General features: G+C 37.0%; 1 protein-coding gene across 43 annotated transcripts in view; it reads left to right on the top strand.

The window, feature by feature from the left end:
• PHLDB2 (pleckstrin homology like domain family B member 2) overlaps window positions 1-19172 on the top strand; it is a 135824-nt gene extending 116652 nt beyond the window's left edge. For 24 of the 43 annotated variants that reach the window (XM_067034676.1, XM_059063597.2, XM_067034671.1 and 21 more), the window contains 7 exons: window positions 1456-1491; window positions 3160-3367; window positions 10600-10690; window positions 11941-12087; window positions 13927-14146; window positions 16979-17064; window positions 17665-19172. In XM_067034676.1, coding sequence (XP_066890777.1) covers window positions 1456-1491; window positions 3160-3367; window positions 10600-10690; window positions 11941-12087; window positions 13927-14146; window positions 16979-17064; window positions 17665-17805 — 929 coding nt within the window. In that variant the 3' untranslated portion in view covers window positions 17806-19172. The remainder of the gene's footprint in view (window positions 1-1455; window positions 1492-3159; window positions 3368-10599; window positions 10691-11940; window positions 12088-13926; window positions 14147-16978; window positions 17065-17664) is intronic. The other 19 variants (XM_067034679.1, XM_067034674.1, XM_067034670.1 and 16 more) reach the window with 1 other exon arrangement.
• Window positions 19173-19484: the final 312 nt, after the last annotated feature.

Here is a 19484-nt window from a genome sequence, read left to right as displayed (position 1 = left end):
TTGCTACATAATTTAAAAACAAAAACAAAAACCAAGCAGTCTCAGGGATTTGGGGAAGTCTCATTTTTTCCAGTCCACTTACTTTGCCCCACCCGAAACAGTAGATGCATTCCACTTCCTTATTTAGTCACTAATATATTGGGTTGGCCAAAAAGTTCATTTGGGTTTTTCAGTAACATCTTATAGAAAAACCTGAACAAACTTTTTTTGGAATTTATTGAACAAGTGAATTCATTCAGTGTCTCTTTATTTTGTGACATCTGAATGCTAAACAAGTGGGGATTCTGTGGTGAACAGGACATATATGACCCCCTCCCTGATAATTTATACTTGAGCAGTGGCTTAATCCAGCTCACACCTGTTCTGGTGCTGCTTCATGCACAGCAGTTCTTCTTGGGCCTCCTACCAGGAACGCTCTTTCCATCTCCTGTGCTCCTATAGTGTCCTTCTGTTGGAAGTATATGTACCTTTAAATGGCCAGGCCAGAGCCTGGATCCTAAAGCCAGCTCTTAGGAATCACGCTGGTGCAATTCTGGGGTCACGAGGGAGAGGTCCATGCCCTGGATTGTAATTGCAGGGGTAACTTGTGTTTTGGGAATTGTTCAGGAGGGAGGAGGCTAAATCAGGTGACAGCTGAGTTCATCGTGATCAGTAAAATATTGCTGGTTGCGGGGATAGAAGGGACTGCATAAGATGGACATTCCCACTCACACTGGATCCACAGGAAACTAAAATCTTGCCTTGGAAGCTACTTGTTAGCAGCAGCCTTTTTCGTTTAAGTTGCCATGAAAATGCAAGGTGCTTATCCTACCGCCAGAGTGATGCAAGGTTTTCTCAGATGTAGAGCAAAGAAATGAAATAAAAATAAAAAACATAGTGAGGTGATCTAGGGAATTTACGTTCACAGTCCTTAGCACAGCACACATTGTAACAAGGCTCTCCCTTATGGCCGCATCCGAAAACTTGGAGTCATTTTAGTTTACTGTCTACCTCACCTGAAGGTGGTAAGTTCATTTTCTTATTCTGTGGTACTTTTGGAAAAAAAAAAAATCCTGGAACATCTGAGGAGCAGGGCATACAGTTGCTTTAAGAAGAAATATGTTCTCCGTCTTTTCTGCTTTTCCAAGAAAGTGTTAATTGCATTGTAGGAACTGGCTTTTCCTCATAGTGAAAAACTGAAGGGAAAGGAGGTTGTGGCACCTGTCATCACCAAGGAGATAAGTCTTATATGTTTGAAATGACAGGGTTGTCTTTTAGGGATGTGTTGTTCATACTAAAACAAGGAAATGTCTTCCATGTCGTTGGTGCCAGTGTGAAGGTTTCTTTGGCAATGAACCTTTTTTGAAAGTATAAGGAAAGATATGTGTGTGAGCTTTTCAAATAATTTCTGGTGTTTTTTTTTTTTTAATTGTCCCCCTTTATTTTCATAATGAATAACTGGAAACGATTTAAAAGGACCAGTTAGCAAAACCAAAAGTTCAAGTATCAAAGGTAAATATTTGAGTAATGAAATATTATTTATATTTTAAATATAAATATTAATAATAAATATTATTATATTTATAATAATTATATTATTATTTTGCCATTCTTAAACCAAAAAAAGGCACAAGCTCCACGCTTATGAATGCACTGGCTTTGTGTAATGCTTTATGCATTAATCATTACAATTAATAATATTCTCTCTATAGTCTCATGGTGTGCTTTTATGTTTTGCATCTTTCCTTAGCAAAGTGATATGTATTTTTTATGTACGTGTATATTTATAATTTATAATTACATCTTATATCAAGGAAACTTATTTTCCCAGAAATGCCTTAGCCTGAACTAACATATTTTCACTTAGATATCTAAAACTGCTCTAAATACTAATGGCATGCAAACTCCTCATGGAACTCAAATCATTTTACAGATTTAGTTTTGGTCTATAATGTTTTGTTAAAGCATCATGGATGTGGCTTCCATTTTTAAATGGAAATATTTAATCAACAGCTGAGGAAGCTATTTGGAATTACTTGCCTTCTTCTGCCCTCTGGCCTGCTTTTTGCCATTTCGTTACTAATTAAAAGACTCACAGAAAAGTAGGTAAAGTACAAGAAAACAGGGAAAATCTAGATGGTCCAACTGTAAACTCTTAATAGGTCTGGTAAGTAAATTTGATCAGGGAGAAAGTGATTGCAAACTATGGTACTGGTTAGAGAAACATCTTTTTAATGAATAAAGGGATTTGTTTATCACTATGATCCCTGATTCCTGAATACATGCTAAATAGAGAATTAAAAGGAAGAATAATTCGATTTGTGATGCCGAAAATCAGCTACCAGAAGAAAGCCATAGAATAACACAAAGTCAAGCCAATGGCCTAATGTGCCAGCTGACCAGGTACCAGGGTAAGGAAAACCCCTCTTACTAGTGGCACTTTTGCTCCTGTTGATGTGATCCCTATGTTTTCATATAGTTGATATCACCAACTAGCTGAAGGCTGACTGTTAAGGCAGAAAAAGAAGAGAGCTATATATACACTAATTAGGAGGAATACAGCCTTTAGAAGGATTGCTGATTCTGAGTGTTTTAAATAAGTAATTGGCAGACAAGGGAATTTGAAAAAAAAGAATGAGAAAAATGTCAGTTTGAACATTAACCAGATTAAAAGTATTAGTGATATGAGTGAGACACAGGTTTCTCAAATCTGACACCTAGATGATCCACCTGCTATTTTATGACCAGGCCCAGTACCCTTTAAATTGCAATACCACTGAAGAAGTGACTGCCCGAAAACCTTGCTGTTGCTTGTCACTAAAGTTATCTTGCTTCACTTAAACCCAGCTATTATCGAAGGATTCAGGGCCTTTAAATGTGTTTCTGTTTTGGTTTTGTGTGTGTGCTGATGTATTATTCTCGGTTGTGCTGAGATGTAGAAATGGCATAGGAAAGTGTCAAGTGATCTGCTGACAGAAAAGATCATTCACAAGACCACTTCTTTGAAACTCTTCCTTGCACTGAGCATTATGCCATTTCTTTGATCTTCTCAGCTTCAAAACAAATTAGACCAAGGCCCCAGTTTCATAGGCAGATGTTTTGGGTTCCTGGTTTAAGTCTTAGAAGATCTAAGACTGAAAAAAATGAGGCATACGAATGTATTTATGACTCTCTCCTTAGGATATAATCACCAACAGATGAGTGAAGGACAAAGGCAGAAGTCTTCTGAATTTTACAGCCGCACAGCATCTGAATCAAATGTCTACTTGAACAGTTTCCACTACCCAGATCACAGCTACAAGGACCAGGCCTTTGATACTCTGAGCCTAGACAGCTCTGACAGCATGGAGACAAGCATCTCTGCCTGCTCACCTGACAATATCTCTAGGTGAGATGTATTCCTGGGGAAGGTTTCTGGTTTGGAAAAGCACCTGTCAGTTTCAAAAAGTAAAGCCATCTATTTGGGGCCATGTATATGTACAAGCCCAAATTTCTGAAACATAAAGAGTCTGTAGTAGAGAAGAGGGTTGGGTGTCATGGTGGTCATGGTGGTCTTTGAAAGTAGTTTCTTTGTATCCTGTGTGACTAAGCCAGTCACACACCATCTAATCCATTTTCTCCTTTACTCTATTCTTTACTTTTGACTTCATGCATATACTGCACTTCAAAATGGATTTGCCTCTGTTGGTTGACTCCAACTTCATTAGGACTGCTTTTGATTCAATAAAGAAGTAATTTCCAACAACAGAGTAAGAATTTGAAGGATATCTTACCCTTATGTTTTGTTGAAAGGAAGGCTTTAGCTGTTCTGCATATTAAAATTTTGTAAGAATTTAACCATTCACATTTGTGTTCATACTTTGAGGCAAGCAAAGGTGGTCTTAGGGGATTATGGCCAAAGGTGCTTCTAAAATATGGATCTAGTCAGAGTGCTCCTTCAAAATCTTGTGATGGGGACTTCCCTGGTGGCACACTGGTTAAGAATCCGCCTGCCAATGCAGGAGACACGGGTTCGAGCCCTGGTCCGGGAAGGTCCCACATGCTGCAGAGCAGCTAAACCTGTGCGCCACAACTACTGAAGCCTATGCACCGAGAGCCCATGCTCTGCAACAAGAGAAGCCGCTGCAGTGAGAAACCCGCGCACCACAACGAAGAGTAGCCCCCGCTCACCACAACTAGAGAAAGCCCGCACATAACAACGAAGACCCAATGCAGCCAAATACTAATTAATTAATTAATTATTTTTAAAAAAAGGGTTGTGATGATGCCCTACTACCTTTTGAATAAAGTCAGACCCCAGAGCCTGGCATTCTAGATCTAGCCCAACTCCCGATTCATTCTCTCCTCCTGATACACCTCCCAGAGCTTCTTAATCATTGAGAGGGCAATGAATTCTCAGATCTCTGTGCCTTTGACCATATTGGTTCTAGCACTGGGATCATGTATTCTGTTCTTTCTTTTATTTATATGCTCATTCATTCCACAAATCCTTATAGAATATTCTACAGTTAACAGTGAGCTGGAGTCGGTCCAAACCGGCTGACAAGAGCCAAAGGTGCACATCTCTTCCTAACTCTGTGATCAGTGATGTCATGTTGGTACCTTGAAATTGGCCATGATGGGAGTATTTACGCCACATAAATAGAAATTTGCTGCATATCAGGGGTTTTGTTTTTCTCCAGAGAGCTAGTTTACCAGCACACCACTATCTAGAGTCAATTTATCCTCTCATTTGTTTATTCCCTCAACCTGTACTTACTGAGCATTGAGAGTGTCTGGCATTGCAAAATGTCTTTACCTTCCCCCAACCCCTCCCATTTTAGCATGGAGAAAGTCTCCTCATCCTTTAAGCTCAAACTTAAGTTGGAAACTCATGAGAATTTCTCCTTTCAGAGCATTTTTCTTTCATGTTTCCATGGAACTTGATACTTTTTCCTGTTATATCACTGATCACATTGCAGCATACAGTTTTTTTCTTCAATAATTAATTGGTACATTCCTCAATGTCAAGGAGGATGTCTAATTATCTTTTGGTTTCCACAATCAGCAGAGATCTGGGCACATAGTAGGCATTCAGTAAGTGTTGACTGAATAAATACCTCGGGATATTTGATTTTTTTCTTTGTTTGATCTATTTCAATTGGCTGAGGAACGATTATGAGTTCAACCCCCAAAGCATCCAATATTTAATCAATGTTCATTGAGCAATTGTGTGTCTCAAGTGAAAATGTCTAGTTGAATAATGGCCATCAAAAAATCTTTCCTCTATTGCAATGAAGTCACAGGCTGGGACAAGAGCTTTGGGGGCTCGACCTGACAACTGATTGTGCTACTGGAAGCAGATCACAGAACTCTCTCGATCCTGATTTGCTAATCTGCTAAATGGAGGATTGTTTCTTGAATGCAAGAGGATGATGGATTTTAAAATATTTTGGTGGAAAATTTCCATCGTGTATATAGAATTTCTTTCTTTACAAAGGTTTGAATCATTTGCTCCTCACCCACGCCCCCCCAAAAAGGAGTGACAGAGACGGAGGGAAAGTAATATCAGCAAGGTATACTTAGCTTTGGGTTAGTGTCTCATAAATGAAAAGAATATGAGAGACCTAAATCTAACCAGATATTATAGCCAGGAAATTTGGGGAGTGGAAGAAAAGAAGAAAAAAATAGATGCTACAGTTTGTGGTAAATAGAATATAGTGTATTTTAATTCTGGCATCATAATGTTTGAAATATTGATATTACTGGATATATCCTGTCAGAGAAGGAAATGAGTCCCTTGGGAAAAACACTAACGCAACCATGAGAATTATAGGTATTTCTCCTTGTTACAAGGGAAAATTTAATTCAATTTAAATTTAAGTAGGGAGTTATGTAATAATAAAGATGATTTTTTGCTGCCATTATTTTTTAATGTCAGAAGGGTTAGTAATTCACTTCATTCAATATTAGAAGATACGGTATCTCACTTTTTAAAAAATGAAAGACACTTGAGTGTGTGGAACAATTGGGCATCAAACCATCCATCTCTTGCTGTGAAGGAGCTCTTGTAATACCCGCTGCTCCCAGGAGGATGTCAGAGAGTCATGCAGGGGTGCCGGGAGCTGATGTTCTCAGGATAGAAAGCTTAGAGCTTTGAGTACTTATTCATAGTTGCCAGTAAACCAACCAATTAAATGTGTTACTTTTGAATAACAGGACACAAACAAAAGCCAGCAACTCAGCAACTATTGTATAATGATGATGGAAGGAATAAAAGTTGATGGTGCAGCCATTTCATTTCCCGGTATAAGGATCTCAGAGGGGTTTCTTAGGCACTCTGCACTTTTGCAAGTTGTTATTTTGAAAACATCAGACTACTTTCCCAAATAATTGTGACCATTTTAAAGCAATATTCCTCTGGTGAACTCCTGATAGCTTGACCATTTTTTGGTCTATTTTTGAGCCATCTTTAATAAATAAATACACTCTATATTATAGTTTTCCTATCTTGGTGGCTTTTTCTGCTCCTTGCCTCTTCATCTCCACCAAAAACTGAAAGTAAATATGCATTCCTCCAAATGATCACTCCTCAAACCCCATCTCTCATATTTAAAGGTGGAAGGTAACAGCAGCAGTGCAGCAATGAGTACAGGAAATTAGCTAAAAGGGAGCCACTTCAGTTAGATTTACCAAGCATTAGAAGTTTAGGTCTAGAGACTTAAGTACAGTGGCCACCAACATCTTAATTTAATTTTATTTGTTCACCTACTTACTTTTTCTTTAAATGGTTTCCAAAGGTAGAAAATGAGAATTGACTCCACTAAATGTGCCATACTAAGAGGATAGCATTATTGCAGAGTGATCATTCCTGGAAGGTAGCTACATGTGACCATGATCATTTTCCATAGTTACTTCACAGAGAACTGACCCAGTGCTGCTAGCAGTCATAGATAACTAACCAATCATCATGGTCAGAAATTACTAATAGTATTTATTTAAGTATGCTTTCAGATTCTCTGAATGTCACAAAATTGAAGCCAAAGTAGAAGATGCCTACAAAGGGTCTAGTATAAATAAAAGGGACAGAGAAAGAACAAACAAACAAACAAGCATTTCTCTTCTGTGCCGCCATCTACCTAAAAAAAATTCATGCTGCCCTAAGATAAGCTTGTACCTATTTTTATGAAGGAAAATAATGTGATAAACATCAGGAAAATGGTAATAGGGGACTAATGTTCGGCATGTATAGTATGACAGCACATCCTAAATGGGAACTTTTTGAAGATAGGTAGAAAAAGAAATAAAGAACCAAAAATTTTTCTCTTTTTTTAGATTTTTAAAAAATTATGTATTAAAATATCCTAAAATTATACACATTTTAAAGAGGTAATTCCACGCTGAAGTTCTAGCAACATAAACTTAGTCTTGTGGTTTATTATGTCACAAAAAGCCATTGGTAGAATTATCGAATTACTCAGAGTTGTGGGTACCTTTGCCTTACACTTTTTGTTGAGACATCATTTTCGTGTCCAGCAGAAAGTTCTTTTTTTTTTTTCTTTTTTTTTTTTTTCCAGCAGAAAGTTCTTTGAGTCAGACAGTGTTTTTGCTTTTTCAACGTCATTACTTACACTGTCCACAAATATAAAGCTAAGAAAACAGGTCTTGGGTCTTAGAAAACAGCAGCTGAAGGTCAATTCTGCATAAAGTCTGTTTTCTGCTAAAATTATTGAATGAGCTCATAGAGTGTAGTGTTCTGAATACCACCTAAAATTATATGTTCTTATTACTATTGCCAATAAGCCCTGACCTTGTATTCATGCTTTGAGAAAATGTTAAGGAAGTTGATCTCTCATTATAGCTATTACCCACCAGCAGTGTGTGTGCAGAGTGGGGACAAGACTGGGTATGGGGTTGAGGGCATCCAAGGCTTAGCTTGGTTTTAAGAGATACATCAACCAGAATTTCAGATACTTCTAATCCCTTCGTTTCAGGAAAAGGTTTGTATTCTGCTTTCTACCCTAGATAGTCAACACCCAATGTTTGCATTTTATTCTAGGGAATTCTTTCAGAAGAGATACTGAAAACCAGAGGATTTCAGAGGAGGGCAGACAGCTGTCAAAGAGACCAGATAGTCTAGTCTTTTTGAATAGAGAGAGATTAGACATTTTATAAGGAGTAATAATTTGCTTAACCTGAAAAAGTGCTCGAGAAGATGAATTGAAAATAAATATTCTGGGACACTGGCTCTTCATTTAGTGGCAATATTGGTATGCTGAAGGCAGTCTTGGAAAAGTTTTATGTAGTTATGGAGAATTTTGTTTTGTGTTTTGCTTATTTATTTGTTTGTTGTATGACAGTGTTCTTGTTTGCTTTTTTTTCTTCCTTTTTCTGTTTTTGCCTTTGCCCCTAAAGTGAATATTCTAAAAAGCAAATTCAAATTTTGCTGAAAGGTATTATTCAGCACTGAAAACTAAATCTGCTATTTAGATTCCTTTACACTTGACTGAAGTATGAATATGGGTTTTTACCAAAGTTGGTCACATAAAAAAAGTAATCTTCAGTTGATAAAATAGAATATGGCTAAGTAGAGAAAGGAGGCAAAACTAGTCATCTTTATACCATTAATGACCAAGTGATTCAGTATTATTCAGTATCATACAGTAATTACATATGAGATCAGAAATGTGCCTGCCTTCTGAAGAAGGTCAGAATTTGGAGCAATGGGAGGAAGTATTGCTCCTCTTGTAATTTAGGTGGGCGGGAGAAACCAATGATGAGTGTCTTGTGCTACAGGTAATGCATTACAAAGTGTATCTTCAGTGACTTCAGGCTTTCCCTTGGCATGACAAGTGCTAGCCAAATGGCATTTCATTTGTTCCATGCTATTGTATTGACAAGTCTTCACCCTAATTTTCTATTGCAATTGCTTTTGCTTTTCACTGTTCGTGCAGTTCTGATCCCCCCAAAAGTATCAGGTAGTAGCAACACAGTATCACAGAGCAGCAAAAATTTTGCTGAATAAAAGTGGTTTACATGTCAAGGAAATAGTAAATCAATAGCAAAAGTGTAGCTATAGAGAACAAGTAGGTGTCCATGGATAAAAATTAATTATTTTTTTAACAAAATAACCAAAGTAGCTTTTAAAGTATATAAAATATAATTTTTTTTTACTGCCTCCATAGTTTTGTCTTTTCCAGAATGACATATAGTTGGAGTAATAAAGTATTTAGCTTTTCGGATTGGCTTCTTTCACTTAGTAATATGCATGTGTAGTTTCTCCATGTCTTTCCATGGCTTGATAGCTCATTTCTTTTTAGTACTGAATAATATTCCATAGCCTGGATGTAGTATGGTTTATTTATTTATTTACCTACTAAAGGATATCTTAGTTGCTTCCAAGTTTGGCATTTATGAATAAAGCTGCTATAAACATGTGTGCACAGTACTGACTTTAAGATAAACCATATGTCCTACATTACTGTGGTCATGTTTCTCTTCAAAAGAACTCTTAGCCCTCAAACATCCTAGGTTTGAGTTGATCAACAATATGATTTAGGGAGACTATACTAATGATTATCTTATTCATTTTTATATGAATTAATTTTTATATGAATGTGTGTAGCAAACATGAACCCCTACTGTGTGCCAGTCTTTACACTATGGAGGATACAGGCACAAAAGCCTCTCTATAGCTGAGAGAGTCTAGAAAAGAAGATACATTTAAGTGACTATGTTAATAAACATGCATAAGAAATAACACTGGTTCTCCATGGCTGGAACATCAAAATAAATAAGTTTTGACTTAGGCCATGGTCCTTTTTTTCCAGAATAGTAAAATAAAATGTAAACAAGGGAAAAATAATATATTTTGTTTAATGTTAGACATTTCTAAGTTCTTCTCCTTCCCTGTTAGTTATCCTATCTGGTCTTGTAGCTTTCACTCCCTTTGGTTTTTTCCTTCACGTGTTTATGTGATGTCTTTCTCAAGATGCATTACTTTTGAAGCTCTTGAATCCCTTAATGCAGTTTCCTCATTCGTACAGTGGATGGGCTTTATTGGCAAAACTGGCCACTACCCTTCTATTGCACCTGTAAGAGAAGTCATTTTTTCACTTGGCCATCTTAAAACACCATTTAAGAAATAAAATGTCCACAAGAAAAAAACCATAACCAAAAAGTAGCTGGTGATACATGATCCCAGACCAAATAAAGTGACTTACAAACTTAGGGGTCATCTACACAGAACTTTGGTGATAGTGTTGATCTGGCATCCCTGAATAATTAAACTAATGAGAAGACTTCCCACAAGCCAAAATTTTTAGACTTTGGAGGAAACATTTTGAGAACACACTTTGTAGGAGTTGGTTTTGGTTTATTTATGTGTAAAGCACTTTATTTGGTATTATTTTCCTTGCCTATGTTTTATCTCTTAAAACTGAGGTAAGTTAAGTTTCACCTACAGTTTTCAGAGTTGAATTGACTTACCTCTTCATACCAGTGATTCTTGTAAGTAACATCCTTTAAATTGTATTGGATCTTGTCGTGTGTGTGTGTGTGTGTGTGTGTGTGTTTGTGTGTGTGTTTGAAGAGACATCAGTAAGAAGCAGTATTCTTGAAAGGCTTTTGTGTTTTCTTCAGTGCCAGCACTTCAAATATTGCCCGAATAGAAGAAATGGAGAGACTTTTGAAGCAGGCTCATGCAGAGAAGACAAGGCTTCTTGAATCCAGGGTAAGCCTAATATCTTTGATGTAGTAGTTCAAGATGCCCTGCACTTGACACTGGGAAACTGTTTTCAGGCCTCAATAAGCAGCGTGATCTTGGAGTAGTCACTCCACCTTTCTTGGCCTCATTTTCTTTTTTTTTGGCCGTGCCACATGGCTTGTGGGATCTTAGTTCCCTGACCTGGGATTGAACCCCAGGTCCTCGGCAGTGAAAGCACAGAGTCCTAACCACTGGACTGCCAGGGAATTCCCACTGGCCCCATTTTCTTTTCTGAAAAGTGAGGGTGGGGCTTCCCTGGTGGCGCAGTGGTTGAGAGTCTGCCTGCCGATGCAGGGACGCGGGTTCGTGCCCCGGTCCGGGAAGATCCCACATGCCGCGGAGCAGCTGGGCCCGTGAGCCATGGCCGCTGAGCCTGCGCGTCTGGAGCCTGTGCTCCACAACGGGAGAGGCCACAACAGTGAGAGGACCGCATACCAAAAAAAAAAAAAAAAAAAAAAAATGAGGGTGTTATAGAGATGTTCTCTACGGCTCTTTACTGCACTACCATTTTTCATAATGTAAAATGTATATTGTGTGGACATAAACGGAAATGAATGCTTTGTATTACATTTTCCCTTCAATGGCGCCTTTGTTTGCCTGCCGGGGAACAGGAGGAATGGCAGGTCTTTATGCATTCTCCCTGCCTTGCCAGTTCGTGGTAAAGACACTATTGTAATATTAAAACTCCCATGTTATTGTGACTGTATTTCAAGCCAGAATCTGAACTTCCTTAGGAATTCCCCAAATGCCTTTGCATCCTGCCTGAAAGGGCACCTCCTTTCCTCTTCTAACTTCCCTGGGCACTTCCTCTGTGACCGTGGGCCAGGAAGCCACAGAGCAACAACAGGAATTGGAAGGACCTACGGCCATCAAAGAAAGGCCGAAAGTCGTGACTGGTGTTGGGTCACACTTAGTGAGCCTTTTTTATATTAAAAATGGAGAGTTTTTAATATATGGGGTCATTAGTATGAAATGACTAAATAGAGTCACAAGCTGTGTTTCACTTAATACTTAATTTTTAATTAAATGTAGTGGTTGCATTTCTGCACAGGATGCTTTTGAAAGTTCTGTGAATGGTGATTACGGGTGTTTTAGTCTTAGATATATACTGGGCTATAAAATCAGGAATTGTCTAGTGAGAATTATTTGTTTTCACATTGGAATCATTCAAGTATAACCAGTGTGCCTGAACATATTTTCTGCATAATGATATTTAGGAACGGGAAATGGAAGCCAAGAAACGAGCTCTGGAAGAAGAAAAACGACGCCGAGAACTCCTGGAAAAACGATTGCAGGAAGAAACCAGCCAGAGGCAGAAGTTAATTGAAAAGGAAGTAAAAATAAGGGAGAAACAAAGGGCACAGGTTGGTTGGTCAATCTGGATGGATTGGAGTAGGTTGCCCCCTGGTGGTCGTTTTTCAGAAGACGGTCGTGCTATGTCTGAGGATGCCTTTGGTTGTGCTGCCTATTAGCCCTTGACATGTAATGGCTAAGAGAAAGATGTGCATTAATGGGCCAAAAAAATGTGTGTTTATTTCAAAACCCACTGGGAACTACTAACAAAATGACATTTTTCTTTAGTTATACGTGGTACATTTTGATTGGAGAGGCACTTTTTCTTCTACCCATTTTTTGGGGGAGTATATTTAAAAGGAGAATGTCTTCTTGAGCAGCTTTGAAAATGCAGCTGGATTCATTACTGAAAACAAATACAACACCCAAACTAAGCTGAGGAAGAGAAGAGATTCTATTAAGACATCTTTTGGAAGCAAACACTCCAGAACAGGATACTTTTACCAGCCCGGTTTTTTTGGTGGTGGTGTTCATGTTTTGGGGTTGTTGTTTTTTTTTTCCTAACCACTGTGTTGTCACACGTTTCCCCTTTGCTGCATCAGTCCACACACGTGTGCAGGACTCCTGAGCTCAAGCAAAACTCAGGAAAACCATCCACTTTGACTTCCTATGTCAGTCAGTAGAGTGAGTCTCTGTTCTTGTCACTAGAACTATTTACATAATGTATGTTTTCTGAGAAACTAAAATAAAATTTTAAGTGCCATGTAATTTAAAGTTCAAATCAGTTTTACCAAAGCTTACTAGACTTAATGGTAAAAGGTACCAATTCCCTTATTCCTCACAGTTGCTGGCAGTCTGAAATACGACAATTGGAGACTCGCCTTAAGACTTCATGTGCTTTGAGGGCTCAGTAAATCGGTGGCATCTGTCTAACGTCAAAGTACCACAGAATCAAAGGCAAAATAAAGGAAAAATACAACGTAGAACTTGTTCATTTTATTTCATTATGCCAAACCTCTGTCACATATTGATTTAGTGTAAAGGTCATCCATGCCCGTTTGATATCTGAAGCCAAAACCAAAAGGCACAATTCTATTTTAATCCCAATTATAACTTTTGCTTCCAAGTGTATGATTTGGTTATTTTCCCCCAGGGCAAAGGGGTGGGGTAATTTAACAGGATAAAATAAAAGACTATTTTAGAAATACTACCCGTGGTGATATGTGCTTCCTAGATTAGATGAACCTCTACTCCAGCCATAGTAAAATAAAAGACATCTATGTACATCTCTTCAGTGTCTCATCCTGGACAGTTCATTGGGTACAGCTTTGATTCCACTTCTTACCTTATTTTAGCTTCGCTTTTCAAAACATACATCTCTGCCTTCAATTTCTGTCACAGGGTGTATGCAGGCCGGCATGTACATACGTCCTTGGGGGCTGGACTTACTAAATAATGTTCAGTCAATTATGTCATGTCTGCAGTTATTTAAGGAGAACTGTTGTTGAGCTGTGGCAGGGAGAACTCCTGGATACGTTACAGAGGAGGAGTCCTCATCCGTAAGGAGCAGCCCAGATAACTTCATGCCTTAATTCCCTGTGTTTTTCAGTGCTAAGTACCTCTGTTAAAGCTAAGGTAAATGACATATTTCCCTTTTCTCATCTGGCCATTTCAAGGAATAGAATCTGTTGGCCTGAGTTTATCCACATTTCCCCCTCCATACCATAGCATCCTTCTTAAAATGCCATTCACTTTTTTAGATTCCAAATGACAATGTTTAGCTTAAGTTCTCATAATCACATGGACATTTTAACACTTAGGCTTTTCAGTTCATTTTCACTTCTAAACATCTGTGACCTAAAACAAAACAAAACATTAGCTATAGATGAGATGGGCTTGTGCTTTTCCAGGCTCGACCTCTGACCCGTTATCTGCCTATCCGGAAGGAAGACTTTGATTTGCGCAGCCACGTGGAGACTGCTGGCCACAATATTGATACCTGTTATCATGTGTCAATCACAGAGAAGACCTGCAGAGGATTCCTCATCAAAATGGGTGGAAAAATTAAAACTTGGAAAAAACGTTGGTTTGTTTTTGATCGGAACAAGCGCACCTTCTCTTATTATGCAGGTGGGTGATTAAAAAAATCTGAGTGATATATTCAAATCAGGAATTCTCTGTTAAAGAACAAAGGCAATAAAATTCAGAATAAATAATTAGTGATAAGTAATAGAATTAATGGCAATATTAGCTTGATAGATGCATATTATTTTCTATTCAGATTATATGGTCCACCTGATACGAATTTCCTCTAGAAATAATAAAAATTATGTTATTTAAAAAGTGTGAGTTAGTCTATTCTAGTTCTGAAATAAGGTCAAGCCCCAATAAATATTAAATGGAATTTATTTTTTAAACCAAAATATTATCTTTTAAACCATGAAATCAGAAAAAAAAAGGCTTCTATTTATTTCTCTATGGTCATATGCTCTAAAGTCACACACAATTACACAGCTTAACTGACAGTCATTCAACTGTAGTTTATATACTAGAATGACAATTTTAGCACAGAGAGTAAAGCTCATCAGTGAACTAGTGAATAAGTATTTATTAAGTGACTGAAATATTTTTGGATTCTTTAAATGATGGATTATGAGAACCATATCCTACTGAATCTTCTATAAATACAGGAGTATTTGTGTAAGCGGTTTACTTATTAAGAAGCCCCTATGTACATGTAGATCACATATGAAATATGTCCATTAGCAGCATAAGAATAGCTCTGCTCTCTTTTCAACTACTGAGTAAGCGTAGAATCAGACTAGAGGTTATGAAGAGACCCTGCCTTGGGGTGACTGTATCAGCAGTTATGAGCATTGTTGGGAATTGTTACAAAGTGTATCAAGGTAATACAAAATAACAGTCCAGTCATTTAATCTGTAGTGTGAGGTCAGGATATGTTTATGAAGAGGGGTGTGAGCAACAAGAAGCATATGGAAGAAAGGAAACACTGGCAATGAAGCCCCAGAATCGGGGTGAGAAAAGGGCAGGGGGTGCATGCCTTTCAGTTAGAGGCTCTTTGGGTGGGGTTCCAGTTGCTACAGAGGCAAGTGGCCTGAAGTAAATGGTCTACTAATCCTCACAGGTTGCCTCTCTTGGGCTTTCTGACCTTGGGTTTTAGAAGAATCCAGAGACAGTCTCTTTAGTTAATACAATAGAAAAGATGCCTATGTAATAAGAAATGCCAATTTAGTGTCTGCAAAATGCATAAACAAAACTTTGCTACGTGCTAGTCTCCAAAGACAACGTCAGCCAGAATTTTCCAAAACTAAAATTTTAAAATAACCCAGACAAAACAGCTTCACTCTTTTCTGCTCCTTTTCTCTGGGATTTGTATTTCATTCTTATGCTTGTATTTTTCAGATTCTTTCTCATATCTGAAGTGCCCTACAAACAAAAGTTTTCTTCCCCAGTTTTCTGCCTGCTTTGAAACACTGACAAGGTTTACTTTTATCTCCAGATTTTATTTTACCTGTTTCCAAAAAACAAAGTATTATTGTTTTCCCATGAATTCATTATTGCAGGACCATTTCCACCAAATGTTTGAGAGACACATTGACCTTCTCTTTCACAGAAACTGGTGGAAACCCACCGAACATGGTATTAATTAAAACAGAGTTTCCCTAGGAACTATGTCTATATAATGAAAGTAAGTCTCTTCCCATCACAAAAGTTCTACCTTTTCTAACACTGTTAAGCCTGAAACATCCTTTCAGACTTTCTCCATTCCTTTTCATGTATGTTTCAGTCTATATAGGTGTTCTTTCTTCTTTAATACAGTTAGGACCAAATTATTCACTCTGTTCATACCTTTCTTCACATAACAGTATTTCAAGATTTTTCTCTTTGAGCACATGCAGATTTACCTCAGTCTTTTCAGTGGCTGTGTAGATTGCAGTGTACAGCTGGTCTAGAATTAAATCAGTACCCTATTAAAGCTCCAGCAGATCTTTTGCAGCCTGTGCTCTAACAAACCCAAATACACGTGCACATGCATGAGTAGGTCTTATACGATAGTTTTAGAAGCAGAATTGCTGAGTAAGAATTCTGGCATTTTTCATTGTGTATGTTTTACCAAATTGACTTCCAAAAGAGACTTTCTCATTTGCATTTCCACCAACAGGGTATGATAGAGTCTCTTTCTGTATCCTCATCCATAATTTTGAGATTCTTTAATGTGCTTGCATGTGTTATCATCCCTGCAGAGTTTAAATTACAAAATGTCTCGAACATATTGGTGTTATTAGTCACCACAGAGTGATGCTGTTTGGTTGGTGATTTTGTTGTTTGTTTTTGTTTTGTTTTATGCTCTGGTTTTTATGGAAAATCTGACGAAATCTTTGGAAGCAGTTTGGAAAACACTGCACTGAAAGGACATTAAATTATTGACATGAAACTCCGTTGAGAACAGGATAAAATATCAAGTATACTAGACAAGAAATTTGATAGGAAAGAAACATAAGTAGAATATTATTTTAAATTAGAAATAAAAAAAACACTTGTTACAAATTTCATTGCAACAGAGCTGCATATTAATACTTTCATTACAACTACTGTCTTGGAGAATGTGGGGAAATAATTTATCTTGATGTCAATGATGTTTACACTTTGTGTGTAATACTGACAGTCAGTATTCTGGGTTACCTTTTGACTGCTAATTTGTGAAGAGCCTTGAGTAAAGTCACTTAGTCTCTTTTGTTTAGGGTTGCTAATTCCGACCTTCTTTTTTTTTTTCTTTTTTCAGGATAGAGTGTGGCTAATGTACTAACCTAGGTTATCTTAATTAATCTTAGATAATTGAAATGCTAGATAAATATTTTAATAATGATAGTTATAATGAAATGATAATTTTTCCTGTCCATCAGTGGTGATAAAGTATTTAACACTCATCTACCATTGCAGACAAGCATGAAGCTAAATTAAAAGGAGTAATATACTTTCAAGCCATTGAAGAAGTATATTATGATCACCTCAAGAATGCTAATAAGGTAAACATTGAATTTCAGATTCCTACAATTTGAATGCATAATTAAGTAGGGGAAAAGGTATTTTTTGAATTCTAATTTCGATTTGTTATTCTGACATAATGGATAAATATGATCAGAATGGTGTTGGAAAAGTAAACATAGAAGTAAAGTAGTAAGTGCAGCTGATCTTTTTGTGAAAAAAATAAATCATGACAAAATGAGAAAATACTCTGGATGTATTGGTTTGGGAGACTCTGCCAAGTAACTCTTTGCTAGGCTTCTAAGAAGGAGCTACTACCTACTTATGAGGAAGATCATAAGGAAACATCTTAGTAGGGCTAAGAATAACATTTATTGAGCTATTTTTAGAGCACCCACTATCAGCTAGATACCCTGCTGGAGCTTTACAAGTAGCTGCTAAAACGATTGGTGAGCTCACTGTGAGAATTCTTGTGCAGAAAGGCCAGAAATATGGTCAATCTTGAGAAAGGTGTTGAGGGCGAGGAAATAGCTTACATTAGAACAGAAGTAATAGCTACATAGAAGCCTTCACATATCTCTGTGTTATATTTAATGTTATAATTTCTAGATTTTGTTTTATGTTCTTTTCCTTTTTTTTAGAGTCCTAATCCATTACTCACCTTTAGCGTCAAGACGCATGACAGAATCTACTATATGGTGGCCCCATCGCCAGAAGCCATGCGGATCTGGATGGATGTTATAGTTACTGGGGCGGAAGGTTACACTCACTTCTTGTTGTAGTGAACTAACGCAATAGTCCACTTCAGGGCAGACTGCAATAATTTCTTACATGAATAAAGCCATATTCAACACCAGGTGGAAAGACCCAACAGACCCATCCCTTTAACTATGGATACTCAGAACTGTTTTTATATAAACAGGAAGTCATTTGTAAAAGGGAAAGAAGGGATTTTAATTCAAAGCTTGAGCATAAATAACTCAAAGCTTGATCATAAATAACAAAGAATTGAAGCACCTAGGAGAAAGAAAACACTATTTTGGTAAATAGCATCACTTATAGGAACATTTCTTATAAATTCTTTTTTATCAATTGTTGATTTTGGTGAAATAAACTAAACCGTTTACAAATGTCTATACGTACTTGGAAAATATGAAATTATTTTAGCACCGAAATCATTGGCATTGACTTTACTGGTAATCAACTGGCTTTTTTGAAAAAGGAGTATTTTGCTGAATGTTATTTTATAAATATAAGCAAATAAGGGCTTGGAAGGGACTATATTGTACGAGGAGTTTGGCCCTACACCAAAACCAAAGACTTGATATCACCTCTGTTTAACAGTAGTAGTTTCAAGTGATGAACTGCAATTAGTGTTATTCTACATTTTTAAATGGTACTTTGATGCCAACAAGTGCCCAGGAAGTTGACTTTGAAGAATCATCACCAACATAAGCTACTGTACATATATAGCAAACTACTCTTTGTAAAAGAAGAACAAAAAGCTGTGTGTTTTCGGAAGAAGCAGTCTTAGACATTCTGTCACATTGGGCAATTTAAAATAAAGAGAATACTTAGGATCTATTTTGATGAAGATTTCTCCATTCCCAGTACTGAGAATAAAGGCAACCAGTAGCCAATTTTCTTTATATTATCTGATTTCTCTTTGTTGCAGCCTCACATGACATAACTATGAAATACAGCTGTTTTCACCAAAGAACAGATCAATTAAAATCCTTATTTACAGAAGTATTGTGATTCCATTAAAAGGCAAATGAAGTTCAACTTAATGTACTCTGTAATGTACTATTTTATTATGTATTTTCTTCACAATTAGCCTTTGTTTTTTAGAGTTAAATTAATTTTTGTTGAATGAAATGACTTCAGGAAAGTCCTTTTATAATGATTTTCAAATGCCATTTATCCTGGTCTGTCATGTTGTGTGCGTTTGTAAGTATGAATGTACTCTTTCTACACATTGGCAAAAGAATAGAAGCAGAAAATAATGACATTACTTACTAGTACAAGCAAAATGATTAGATCAGAAGTGTCTGTAAAATCTTTGTCAGGCCTGCCTGGGTACAATTTTTTTTTTTTTTTTTGCAGTGGTTTGTATACATGTTGCCAATAATAAGATTTTGCAACTGGATGACACATGATTTTACTTGAACGGTGAAGGACAAAATCACAATTGCAGAAGACATTTTTATAATCTGTTTTTTCAGAGATCACCCCTAAACCCTGTAATGAGAGTGAAATACAATTGCTAAACTTTTGTTGGTTAATGTAAAGATATAACTTTTCTGAACTGTACTTTACCTTCTTCATAGGATTGTAAAGGTATTCTAATCAACTTTATGCCTTGCATGATATAGTAAACCTTTCCAATATGTGTGTTAAAATATGTTGAGTTTGGATTAAAATATTGACCAGATTTCACATTTGAAAATAAACTCATCTC

The sequence above is a fragment of the Kogia breviceps genome, chromosome 5, assembly GCF_026419965.1.
Source record: "Kogia breviceps isolate mKogBre1 chromosome 5, mKogBre1 haplotype 1, whole genome shotgun sequence".
Lineage (NCBI taxonomy): Eukaryota > Metazoa > Chordata > Mammalia > Artiodactyla > Physeteridae > Kogia > Kogia breviceps.
The sequence above is the reverse complement of the archived record's forward strand: the minus strand, read 5'-3'. Positions and strand labels throughout refer to the sequence as shown.